The 13614-nt window shown below is 37.3% G+C and overlaps 1 protein-coding gene across 3 annotated transcripts in view; it reads right to left on the reverse strand.

The window, feature by feature from the left end:
* The window catches only part of LOC141901467 (heat shock 70 kDa protein 14-like), a 155791-nt gene extending 142508 nt beyond the window's left edge, over window positions 1–13283 (reverse strand). For all 3 annotated transcript variants that reach the window (XM_074788714.1, XM_074788715.1, XM_074788713.1), the window contains exon 1: window positions 13140–13283. In XM_074788714.1, coding sequence (XP_074644815.1) covers window positions 13140–13199 — 60 coding nt within the window. In that variant the 5' untranslated portion in view covers window positions 13200–13283. The remainder of the gene's footprint in view (window positions 1–13139) is intronic.
* Window positions 13284–13614: the final 331 nt, after the last annotated feature.

Here is a 13614-nt window from a genome sequence, read left to right on the forward strand (position 1 = left end):
CATCAGAAGTACATCAGGTAATTAGCTTCTAGGCCTAACATATTTTCATATCTTATAAAAATGAAACTAAAGTTTTGAATTTTTGTTTACAATCATGGGGGAAGTTGTTGATTGAGGTACTTGGGCCTGCCGAATGCGCCGCCAGATATGATGAGCTTCGTCATCGAGGTAAACTTAGTAAAACTTTCATGACATTAAATGCGGATAAATTACGCCGGTCGGAACATGCAGTGCAATCTTTAGTTCACTCGACATATCATCAAATTCAAAAAGACCTTCGCAAATGTGTTTTATCTAATATAACTAGTCATGACAAACACTATACAACTTTGTTGTTTCACAGAAAACTTTTAGAAAAGCTGGCTTACAAGTGGAATATGGATATTTTCTGATTTTAATGGTAAGTGTATTTTTCCATTTGATAGATTTTTTTCAGTGTTATCTTAAAGCCCTTATACAGTCAACCTCGGTTAATCCATATCACTAGGGACTGAGCTTTTTAGTACAGATTAAGTGATGTATGGATAACAGATAATCCGTATTTGATACGAATTAACTATTATCCGTATAAACTATGATTTCAGTGCACAATCCGTATAATAGCCGGTTTATCAGTTATGTCTCAAACCGCGGACCACTGCTATAGTAGAACCACATTCAAATGAACCGTTGGGGGCCAAATAAAGTTCATAGTATCCAATCCGTTTGACATCATTTATACATGAGAGGAAAACATCCCCTCCCCTGGTATGTTGAAACACAAACCAACTGGTTTCAGTAGAGTAGGACCATTTAAACATAAATACTGTCAGGCCATGAATAGCTAATTGACAACTGGATTAATCATGAAATAAAATATAAATTTATGCAAACCCTGTAAAAATTCAGATATGCACGCTGGTAACTTTGAGTGGCAAATTCATGGGTTGAACACATGTGTAATACACGTACATGTATAAGGTACGTGTGTATGGATAAATCGCAGTAGCACTGCCATTACTGCGATGTCAACATTACGAGCTAACTGGTCGACCAAAGGGTATCACATTTTTCGTTTGCGTCCCTCCCCGGGGATGCTACTAAAGACTGAGGGAGAACAAGAAAATGACTATGACAGCTACGCTATGCTGGTTAAAATGTCAGATGGAAGGACAGTTGGGTGTGTGCCTGCTGTGACGTGGTCATGGTTTTTAAACGTGTAAATACCTCATATTATAGACATGAATACTGGGTATAAGGGTTATCAATGATTTGTGTATAGTATGTATGATATAGTTTATGGTGCGTGAAATGTGAGGATTTGTGTGTGTGTGTGTGTGTGTGTGTGTGTGTGTGGTATGATTTTCAGTATAGAGTTCAGTGTGTGTTTGAGAATTTGGAGTGACACCTTGTGTTCCTGTTAGTCAAACTGGTTAGGAAAAAGGCTTGTGAGCCGTAAGTAATGTACATTTTTGCTATTAAATAGAAATGAGAAAATCAAGATATAAATGTAAGATATTTGCTATTGTTTAGTTTCAGTTTTTAAGTGTGGTGTAAATTAATAAAATTGAGGAAATGTGTTCAAACTTGGAATTTGATTCGTCAGTCAATGAGTGCATGGTTTCCAACATCACACCTGCTAATCTGTGTAAGCTCTTCTCAAAGTTGATCGACGATGGCTTGACTGCTGAGGTGGCATGGTAGGTAAAACTACTAACTTTTATATATATATATATAATATATTTATATATATATATGTCAGGTTGAAAAAGCAGGGACCTTTCAATTTGCAAATGTTCTCCAATTGAAAGTTAATTCCTTGTGTTCATCGACATCGATGGATTGATGAGAATGAGTAGCGAGATGAGCTGGCTTAAAATATCATGTAATTAATATTTACCTGGTTATTCATTTCAGCATATACATGGGAGATGTTTTTGCAAATAAGGAGAAGAAATTTACATCATACAAGAAGTCAACCACTGGATGAAGGATAGAGAAGGAGGAGGGGTTGAACTTGCAGCAGAATATACGTTGGAATATAATTTCAGTGATTGAGAAATTATTGCAGGACTTATCAAAGATATTATTCCGAAATCTGAAGTCCATAGAATTTCCTTATAACTTTCTAGAATAAAAGTACATGTATTTTGTTTAGCATTTATCTTCGCATTAATTGCTGCATTAATTGGATTAAACAATTTCACTGCAGAGGATTCTTCTATCAAATTCACTTGAAACAGTCAGTTACATCTGCCGGCGAGTACCAGTATGAAAATTTCTCAAGTAATCACACAGTTAAAAAACCAAACATTTTCAAATTATCCAATATCTGAGTCTGATAACATTTTGAAAAGATGGTCTCAATTGTTTTGCGAAGTACGTTTACATTAAGCACGTGAGCATATCACTGTAAACAGGCTGAAAAAATTACCAACTACCGTACTACAAATTGTTTAAGCCAGCAACACATCGTTAATCTGTATCACTAATCTAAGATAAATAAAGCAACACTGTCTCTCGGTTTAAAACTGACAATAAATAAACAAGTGTGATTGATCGTGGCTTAGCAATCGTTTGAACCGATGAAAATATGAAATAGGACTCCAAAACTAAGGTTATTATAACCGAAAGTTCGTTAGTAAAGGGGTCGTTGTTTCCAATGAAATAGGCCTATAACTGTAAATGAGAAGGATTTGGCCGGGGACGTAACAAGCGATGGTTCGTTAGTTCCGAGGACGTTGGAACGAGGTTCCACTGTATTAGACTTGTCATTTCATCATTTTCATTGATATCGATGCGTTTGTTGTAAACACATTAACATACCAGAAAGTGCATGTGTTGTAAATTTATGGCTGTATAGAAATGTTTAGCTCCAGAAGGATGATTTAAAAGTGACCATCTCTGCAACAAGAATCTCTGCTGTTTAACGAAAGTCCAATAATTTAGTTACAAACAGAACATTCCAATTTCTCGGTAGATTTATTTCAAACTGAATTTATTCCTTGACTGCGCGTGTACACGTTTCATTCATCATCACTGCAGCGTTTATAAACTTAATGTTTAATTATCGTCAAACTCTACAAGGAAGAAATCAGGCATTGTCTTTCGAATTAGTGTTGGAACCTCGGCAACTAATAGGTTTTCTAGTTTAGAAGCAGTTTCCAACATAGAATGTGTGGCAAATTTGCTTTCACACGTCACCGCAAATCTTCTTATGACATCTAGAGCACCATTACGCTTCTATTTGGTGGAGACAGATGCATCTCTTCGATAGTTAAATCATCATCACTGACGTCGGCGGTATTGTCACCTTTAGTTGCGATAAATATTTGACATTTGGCTCCAAATATTACGGAAATTAGTCTCAGTTTCACCGGGAATCACAGCAAGTGAGTGATCTGCACCAGCGTTTTCGGTGTCAGATGATGTCAATGTTGAAACTAGTTTAAATCCAGCATTTTGATAACAACTTACCACAGTTTCTCTCTCCACCTTTCGCCATGCTGATCGAATTGCAAACATAGCATTCAATATATTCCACTTAAAAGGGACATCAGCGTTTATCTCGGGCGCATTGAGACGTCTAGCTGCTAGGATGTGACGATAATGGAGTTTCAAATTTTTTATTATACCGGCATCCATTGGCTGGGTGACACTGGTAGTATTTAGTGGCAGAAAAACAAGTTCTATATTGTCCAATTCAATATTTGGTTGGATGTGCGCTACAGTTGTCAACAACCATGGCAATCTTCCTTCTCTCAAGCATCATTCGTCTATCTAATTTTCGCAGCCATTTTTCAAATAATGAAGCTGTCATCCATGCTTCATTATTGGCATCATATTCGTTTGGCAGGTGTCGAACATTTTTAAATGCCCGCGGCAATTTGTCCATACCGGTCATATTGGATGCGACCAAAACAGTAATTCTTGTTTTAGCTTGCTTATTCCCATGATTCTTTTGACCCATGAAGCCCAGTGAAGTTTTTTCTGGGAGCATCTGCCAAAAGAGTCCGGTTTCATCCGCATTATAGATATCGTTCGGTTCGTATTCCTTCAGTTTGCCATTTTTCCATTCGTCAACAATAGCTGAATCGACACCACCGGACTCTCCCGATTTCTGTTCTTGCACAATTCTGTGGCGTTTGTTGAACCTGTCGATCCAACTGGCCGTGATTACTTCAACATACGAGAACTCTTGAGCAAAATAACGGGCCTTCTCTAGTAGCATATCACCATCAATCCTTAAATCGGGATGCGAAGACTTTTGACGAAACCACAAGATTAGCGCAGTATCGACATCTCTGAATGTAGGCTTTCTTGCACGTTTTATCACACCCTTTCGGCTATGAGAATTTTCTATCATTTGATAAGATTTTTTCCTTACTCTTCACCACATCATTGAAAGTTTGAGGTTTCATGTCAAACTTCAACGCGACATCTTTCTTCTTTATCCCTGGATTCTTTTCCATAAATTTCAGAATCTCATATTTTTCCTAAGTTTTTGAGGAATGACCAGCCTTACGTTTATTTGTCACTGTAGCCATCGTGCGTCTAGTACAGATAATTCGCATATAGTGTATACATAGCCCTATATACTCGAGGGCGAGATTTTTGCTCATTGACAAATAATAGCATCTGGACAAAAATTAACTCGACCTCACTTCTGAAGTCAATGGAGTATTAAATGAAGCTTGCGACAATGACATTGATGGATTAACTTGAGTTTACTGAAAAACGGGACCAATTTATTTATACGGAATAAGCAATTATACGGTTTAACCGCAGACGGATTAACCGAGGTTGACTGTATTCATCCAAACTATTCAACTATTCAAGTTTGAATCCTGTCAAAGTATGATACCCTGTCATATGTCATTGGTGCACATTTATTTGCTGACCTAATCAGATTTTCAGTTATTTTTGATGCCGTTAAACTCATACAATAACAATAATGTTTATATACATTGATGCTTAGTATGCGCTTTTAAGGAATTTTAGTGACTGATAGGGTATATGGCTATCATCTCATCAAAATTCTATATAAGAACTGTTAACACATTTCATTTGACATCGAAATTTTCATCAATCTATTACTGTCTTGCTTAATAGATGAAATACTGTTTTACTGTATCAAATGGGATAGAATATTATCAAATATGTAAATATGTGCCTAATCATAATCAACATGTTTGAGTATTTGATTAATATAACAGTTTAGCTCTAGTAAGTACTTATCAGTAATTAATTTGTGTCACTCAATAAGATGAAGTAAACATAGAATAAACTATAGAATTATTCCTTAATAAGGTTAAACTGCCTTGTTCCTGATGGATGGAACTCTCAAATACTTGCGTGATTGCTAGTTCCCCATCTAGCCTACCGAATTGTGCCCAGTCTGTAACAAGTGTATGGTTGGTTGGTGTCATTGGCATGGCTTTGTACAAAGAGCAAAAAACTAGGGGTCCAGGGACACCATGCCCACTTGGGAAGTGGTTCCAAATGCTCAACAATCTAACAATTTCAATATTCAACGCCCCCTGGTGACCATATACAAAAACCAATGACCTTGAAACTCACCACAATCATAGCATGTCAGCAGCTACGATTTTGTAATTGATTGTGATAACAAAATATGCCTCGTTACCAATTTAATATGGAAATACTAAGTTATTCTACTATTCAATGCCCCCTGGTGACCATATTGAAAACCCAATGACCTCGAAACTCACAACAATCGTAGAACATGTCATGAACTACAACTTTGATCATGGTAACAAAATATGCCTAGGAACCAATATAATAAGGAAATACTAAGTTATTCTATTATTCAACGCCCCCTGGTGACCATATAGAAAAACTAATGTCCTTAAAACTCGCAACAATCATAGATGATGTCATGAGCTACAACTTTCCAATTGATTGTGGTTAAAAAATATGCATAGGTACGAATATAATAATGAAATGCGAAGATATTGTATTATTCAACGCCCCCTGGTGGCCATATACGAAATCCAATTACCTTGAAACTCACCACAATCATAGAACACATTATGAGCTACAACTTTCTAATTGATTGTGTTAGCAAAATATGCTGAGGTATCAATATAATGTGGAAAAACTTTTTCCCACTTACGAATGAGTACTGGTGACACCAAGATGGCCGCCAATTGCGTCATAATTGGCTGATGATGAAAAATACCTGTCTAAGGTAAAACATCCCTTTCCATAAATACCCATCACAAATTGCAATGAGAAATGGCAAAACCAGTAGGGAGCTACAGGACTCAGAATTCGGGCCAAAATTGACATTTTTGGGCACTAAAAAAGGTCATAGGACGGTCATCTTGAGTCTGATCAACCCAATTTTTGTTATGCTCATGGGCCCTGGGGGGATTCTCATACATCCAAAAGATCAAGGTAATTGATCAAAGCGTCTTCAAAATTTCCCTCAAAAAGTTCAAAAATGTATAAAAAGTGTTGATTTTGGCGAACAACAATGGCTGCCAGTCGGCCATCTTGATTCTGACAGGGCCAGTTTTTGGGCTGAAGATGTGTCTAGAGTAGATACATGTGTAACCCAAATATCAAGACGTTACCTTGAAGCGTCTTCAAAACTTCCCAAAATAACTGGATTCCGTCTACGGACGGACGGACGCTACGACGGACGCTACGACGGACGAAAAGTGAACGCAATAGCCCGTTGGAACTAAAGTCCCAAGTGGGCTAAAAATCATTTTCTGCGAAAAACAACGTGGGAGTTTGGGAATGTTGATTACATATTGAGAGCCAATTGTTTTATCGATTACACGAAAATAAATTTTTCTGTAGTTAAAAACGTCAAATTTCTACATTATATCTCATGGCTTCAATAGTTTTATATGTTTTACACTAAAGATTTGTTCCTAGGTATTACAACGGGTTGCATGGGTACGGAATTAATGGAACAAGGGTATTTTAAATACGGATTATAGCGTATAAGAATTTTACTCGAAACGGAAAAGGGGAATAGCGTTTGAAAAACGGGAGTAAAAAACACAAAAAGATATGTTAAAAAACGCACGGCATTTTACTCCCAGGGATTGGCAAAATTTTGGGTTAATTATTCAGTAAGCTTACTTGTGTGGAGCAGGACGGTCATTTTGTAACACGCGGACCACGTGTGCGCATTATTCTCTGGGACTCGACCCTTAGTGATACTGTGAAACCGGCGCGCTTGTTATTCTAAAAAATTCAACCCGTTGCTAAGGGACTGTGCTTTTTGTGGGATTCGAATCCAGTCTTCCAATCGGTTTCTACGGAGAATACGAACTTAAAATAACATTTTTTGACAATATTTTGTGAATATTCTTTGTAAATATTCTGAAAATTACACAAAATCATTTTGTTATCCTTCATTCACGTATTTAAACTACCCGCGCGACGCGGCCCGCAAGTTTCGACGAAAGTCGTCCGTGACCGTCATTTTCGTTGCCGCGATTTAGCCAATGCCCATGTATCCCGGATGTAAACTACACTTTTTGAGAAGGACGGTATGGAGAAATATAGAACATTTGAATTTGCCTCATACACGCGATTAACTTAAAACCAAGTATCAAGACATTACATTGGAGTGTCTTCAAAACTTCCCAAAATAAATGGATTCCATCTACGGACGGACAGACGGACGTACGAACGGACGGATGAAAAGTCAACGCAATAGCCCGCTGGGATTTAAGTCCCAAGTGGGCTTAAAATATATAAAGGACTCAATTTTGGTCAGTGTGAACTTTTAATGAGAATGAAATCTTCGAAAAATTGGGTTTCATCAGAGGTTTTTCATTATCATATACGGACCAATCAGGACAGAAGCTCCCAAGTTCTTCAAATTTGAGGCCAGTGCCGGTTACTGATGAAACAAAGTTTATCGACTGACCTGGTTTAACATCTTCACTCAGACAAATCGTTGTTACGCGCGACCTACACCTTGGTGCGCGTACTCTATAACTGATACATACATGCAGTGAAAACGAGAGTATAAGTCGATATTGCCTACGCGACTGCACACGACTGTTTTCAACACGAACGCTCATCACTGTGTCACAGTTAACAAACTAATACTAATAATGAGGCTCCAAAATGGATTGCTGATGCTTCAATTAATGATGATATTAAAACAAGTAGGCCTACTCCAGTCGTGTGTATATCAGACACATCTCTAAAAATCTGATATCACTGTATCAGTCAATCAGTGACTGTACACGACTGTTTTCAAAGCGAACGCTCATCACTGTGCCGCAGTTAACAAACTAATACTAATAATCAGGCTCCAAAATGGATCACTAATGCTTCAATTAATGATGATAAAACAAGTATTCCAGTCGTGTATATATCAGACTCATCTCAAAAAATCTGATGCTATCACTATATCAGTAAATCAGCTGTGTGGCCTATCAACCTATTCAATCGTGCCGTCATTTTGTTTGTGAAATAACGCGCACCAGCTGATCACCTAATTCGATATGATGACGTCATGATGGAAGTCGAAACCGGGTCAACACAAATTTTATAGAAGCAAGATTTTGAGGGGTTTTGTCTTTGAAAGCCCATAAATACCGAACCAAGCGTCGGATCTTGGCAATATAGCCTAAAGTTCTTCCGAGGCAAATAGCATTGAATTTTCACATGTGTTATTTTTGACAGTTATAGATGCTGCATAAAAAAACGCACTCAAATAAATCGAATTTTTGAAACTTTTTGGTAGGCCTAAATTTCTAAAAAAATATGAAACCCGTGGCTTTCAACTTTGCGCAACATAGGCCTAAAGAAAAACCAATCACGAAATATATTTTTGCTTAATCCGTTAATTTCGCCCAGTAGTAGTGAAATTACAGGCTACTGAAATCACACGGACTTGTCACAATTGATAGTGAATGAATATAACCAGTATCAATGACCAACCCCAGTATCCCTGTATAATAAAAAAACAAGGGTGGCAATTATTAATCATCAATCTGAAAATGACCTCTCCACTTCAATCGACTGTAATTCCAAAAATCCTCAACCGATTCACATGAAATTAGCTTAAATACAAACTAGAAGACTTTCTTCTTCCAACGAGCCTATAACGATCACTCTACGACAAATATCTCACAACGAAATCAGCGTTTATTTACGGGAGATAGCTCAAAATGGAGGTGTACTGATTCTATGGTGGACAGCAATATATACGGGTCCTTCTTATTACCGAGATGACGTACCGAGATGACATGAAATATAGCATATTTAGGTTTTATTCCTTATCGATTTTAACACTTGAAATGTTATATCATGTTATATGTTATGTATACTCATGTTATATCACTAATAAATAACTTCTAGTCATATTTTACATATTTTTCCAGATATTTTGTAAAAAAAATTTTGACTTCAAATACGTAATCTCGATGAGCAATAAAATTTCATTGAATTTCATTGATCGACGATCACATCTCGGTGAAGTTAAAAGTTATTTTTCTACAAAATATCCGACAAAATATGTAAAATGTGACTCCAGCAGGCATTTATTACTGATATAATATGATTTCAAGTGTTAAAATCGATAAGGAATAAATAAATATGTTATAGGCCTATTTCATGTCATCTCGGTTGAACTCGGTTCATTTCGGTAAAATACGTCATCTTGGTAATAAGGAGGAGCAATATATACTATAGTTTGATTGACAGCTCACTAGCACTCGGAAGTTGCCGCGCATGCGCAGTGGTTTCCGCCTCATCAATACGGCCACAGGCTAAAGCGAAGCCGTTTCATCCCTTGTTATTTAAGGCATCGCGCCCGCTGATACTGATCCTTAACAGCCAATTGTTTATCGGAACTCTATAGTGGATAAATAAACAACATCAACACAATATATTTCTGTGATATTTTTAATTTCTTTGCAGTTTAAATTTAGCGCCATTCTCGCTTCCACCAGCCCCCTGGCCTCACGAAGCGTGATTTCATTACTGGCGCTGTTGCGCATGACGTCATAGGCCTATAAGCCTATCAATTTCCGAAATACTTCCTAGTTCAGTAAAACGTTCGCTGATTGGTCCATTTAACGGGAAAACCAATAGAAGCCTGAAGTCGTTTGTTACAAGCGCTGTGATTGGTACGACTGGATTCTGGTCGGCTAGTTAACGACTCCAACGACTCGTGAGGCCAAGGGGTTCGGCGAACAGCTTTAGCGTAGTGGGGGTAGGGGTAGCGTAACGGGTGAAGATGAAGGGTACCAAACACGGTGGGGGATTCCCCTAGATATTGGGCTCGGATGTACTGGCATACCTGTACTGGGATACCCCTCCTTTCTAAAGGTTTGATTATTTCAAAAGTTAGGTTGGGTAGGCCTATGTGGGGCGAAAACCACTTCAATGCGTAGCTAAGATGCTGGCCTATGAGCCTAGTCAGTAACCGGACTGTGGTTTAGTTTCACCATCGGATATTTTCACAAACCAGTCAGGAATGGGAAGGTCATTTTTCAATGAAATCTTCGTGAGTCACTTTGACTCACAAGTAATTTGCCTGGCATTTCATTGTCTCTTAAGATGTCCGTCTAATTTTTGTTGTAATCAACGCACAACAGATTCGTAGTTTGTTTGATACCTATAACACCTCACCTGACAATCTTAATCCATGTGCAAATCGGCCGTAAAGTTGAGAGAAAATCTCCGTCGCTTCGACGGCGGCCATTTTGAAAACGTGTAGAGGGTGCTGGCACCTGTGGACTGAGGCCAGGACCACAACACAAACTAACGAAACGAAATGAAGAAATTTAAAAAAATTAAGAAATCAACACTTATTTACATTTATCTTCAACCAGAATTTATTTCTTCATTATTTATTACGGAAACACGAAGATTTGAAATATAAGTTGGAAAACCATCAAAAATAAAAATTGTCGTTTCGTTTTGAAAGTTTTATGTAAATCCTTGTAGGTCACCTAGTCTATCATGCCACATGTATGCAATACAGAGAAATGGTGGCCAATAGCGTAATTGGTGGAGAAATTAATTAATTTCTCAAAATAATGTTGATTAATCGCTCGAAACATAGGCCTACATAGAATTGGATTATTTCAAAAGGTACCTGTGTGAGTTTGTGATTTAAGCCATTAATTGTGGACTGAAGTGAATAAAAAATATATTTTTGAAGTGTTACTTTTTTCAACCGTGTTTTGGCCCTTGTCATCCCTAACGTTGGAATAGGCCTAAGCTCATCCGATTATAAAAAGCTTACCACCAACGATTAGGTTACTAACTACTATGAGCCATAAGCAGGATTTCTCCTGAATTTATGCGCTTACATATGAACTAAACTCGCGAATTTCTTGTTTTTACTAGGCCTAGGATATAGAAGATTTTGGAATAGTGGTCTGAGCTCATTAATCAGCATACGAATGATTATCAATCGGCCAGACGGTTGACAGGCTCAAGGCTAGTTAGTTACCTAATCGTTGGTGGTTAGCTTTTTATAATCAGATGGGCTTAACACCTTTGTGGTTAGTGAAAATATCCGATCGTGAAACTAAACCACAGTCTAATATCTATTTCAACCTGACTTGAGAGCATTCCGGGTGGCCTAGCTCAGTCAGTTTTGGTGGTACATAGGCCTACTTGATAAAAGTCTTATTAGTGCCAGAATGCATTGGCAGTCGACCTAAATCTTCATTTCTTAATCCACTTTAAACTGTATAGAAGGATATCTTAAAAGTCTGCATTGAGAGGGGTTCATGAGAGAAAAGAGACTCCATGATTTGAAAGTTTAACAATATGTCTCCATGCCTACCAACTGAAGTTTGATACGTAGGCATGGAAACATATTGTTAAACTTTCAAATCATGAAGTCACTTCTCTTCATTTAGGCCTAACCCCTCTCAGTGAAGACTTTTTGGATATCCTTCAATACCGGTCATCCTTATTACCGAGATGATGTATTTTACCGAGATGAACCGAGATGAACCGAGATGATATTAAATATAACATATTTATTTATTCCATATCGATTTTAACCATTGAAATCATATTATATCAGTAATAAATGCCTGCTGGGTTCATATTTTACATATTTTGTCGGATATTTTTGGAAAAATAACTTTTAACTTTACCAAGATGAGATCGTCGATCAATCAAATTCAATGAAATTTTATTCCTAACCGAGTTTACGTTTTTTGAGTCAAAATTTTTTTAAATAAAAAAATGTAAAATATGACTCTAGGAGGTATTTATTACTGATATAACATGATTTCAAGTGTTAAAATCGATAAGGAATAAATAAATATGTTATATTTAACTTCATCTCGGTTGATCTCGGTTCATCTCGGTAAAATACATCATCTCGGTAATAAGGATGACCCTTCAATACAGTTTCTAATGGATTAAAAAATGATGATTTAGGTCAACTGCCAGTCCTTTCTGGTCCTACTAAGACCTTTATCAGGTAGCCTATGTACTACCAAAAATGAGCGAGTTAGGCCACCCGGAATGCTCTCACAACAAGACACAAGTCAGGTTGAAATAGACATTAGTCAGGTTACTGACTAATGTCTATTTATTAATTGATGAGACCTGTTTTTCTTGGATATTTTGCTTACTTTTTGGGGTACATACCTCATTTATGTCTTAACAGAATGCCAAAAATCGCGGACATCAACTGAATATCCGATATATTTCCAGTTCTGTACCAATTAGATGGATTGGCAAAAAGACTCCTTAAGTCCAGTTGAATGAGAGAGAAAATCCTCCATTTTGTCAAATTTCTTGGATTTGAACATTGTTACCATGCCTACGCCACCCTGATTTAGTTGTTGAGACCCCACAAGAAAAATAACTTCATTTCGTAGGCATGGTGACAATGTAAAAATTCAAGAAATTTGACAAAATGGAGGATTTTCTCTCTCATTCAATTGGACTTAAGGAGTCTTTTTGCCAATGCATCTAATTGGTACAGAACTGGAAATATATCGGATATTCAGTTGTTGTCCGCGATTTTTGGCATTCTGTTAAGACATAAATGAGGTATGTACCCCAAAAAGTAAGCAAAATATCCCAGAAAAACAGGTCTCATCAATTAATAAATAGACATTAGCTCAAGGGCAAGGCGAGCCAGAAACACAATCCGAACTTATCACAGACTACCTAAGTACCTTATAAAGCGCCAAACAGGCTGATGTCGATCCAAAGTGCAGACCGAACGCTGATGTCATGATTTGATCCACGTTTTTGTCGTCCAGACTCTTCCCTCGCGTCGATCGTACGCCGGACTAAAAAAAGGCTCAGGACACTTTTAGCAATTTCGTTTCGGTAATCTTAGTTCTCAATTTATGTTAAACTGTAAAATCGCCTACATTAGGTTCGAGTCCTAGCCGCAATATTTTTTCGCGGTCCGTCTAAAGAACATACCTCTTACCGCCCTTTGGTTTTTTCGTTTCGGCTGAAATATAGAATCCAGACCGGATTTTAGCTGATACCGTATCGAAGATTACTTTAAAGTGGATCGAGCGCAAAAACGTTGACAACTTTATATTTCATTTATTCCAAAACAGATTTAAAGACAGTTGAGTTGTTGTAGGCCTACACTCCATGTTTAAAATGCAATGTATCTTTATTTGAAGTGAATGC

This window comes from Tubulanus polymorphus, chromosome 3 (genome assembly GCF_964204645.1).
Source record: "Tubulanus polymorphus chromosome 3, tnTubPoly1.2, whole genome shotgun sequence".
Taxonomy (NCBI): Eukaryota; Metazoa; Nemertea; class Palaeonemertea; order Tubulaniformes; family Tubulanidae; genus Tubulanus; species Tubulanus polymorphus.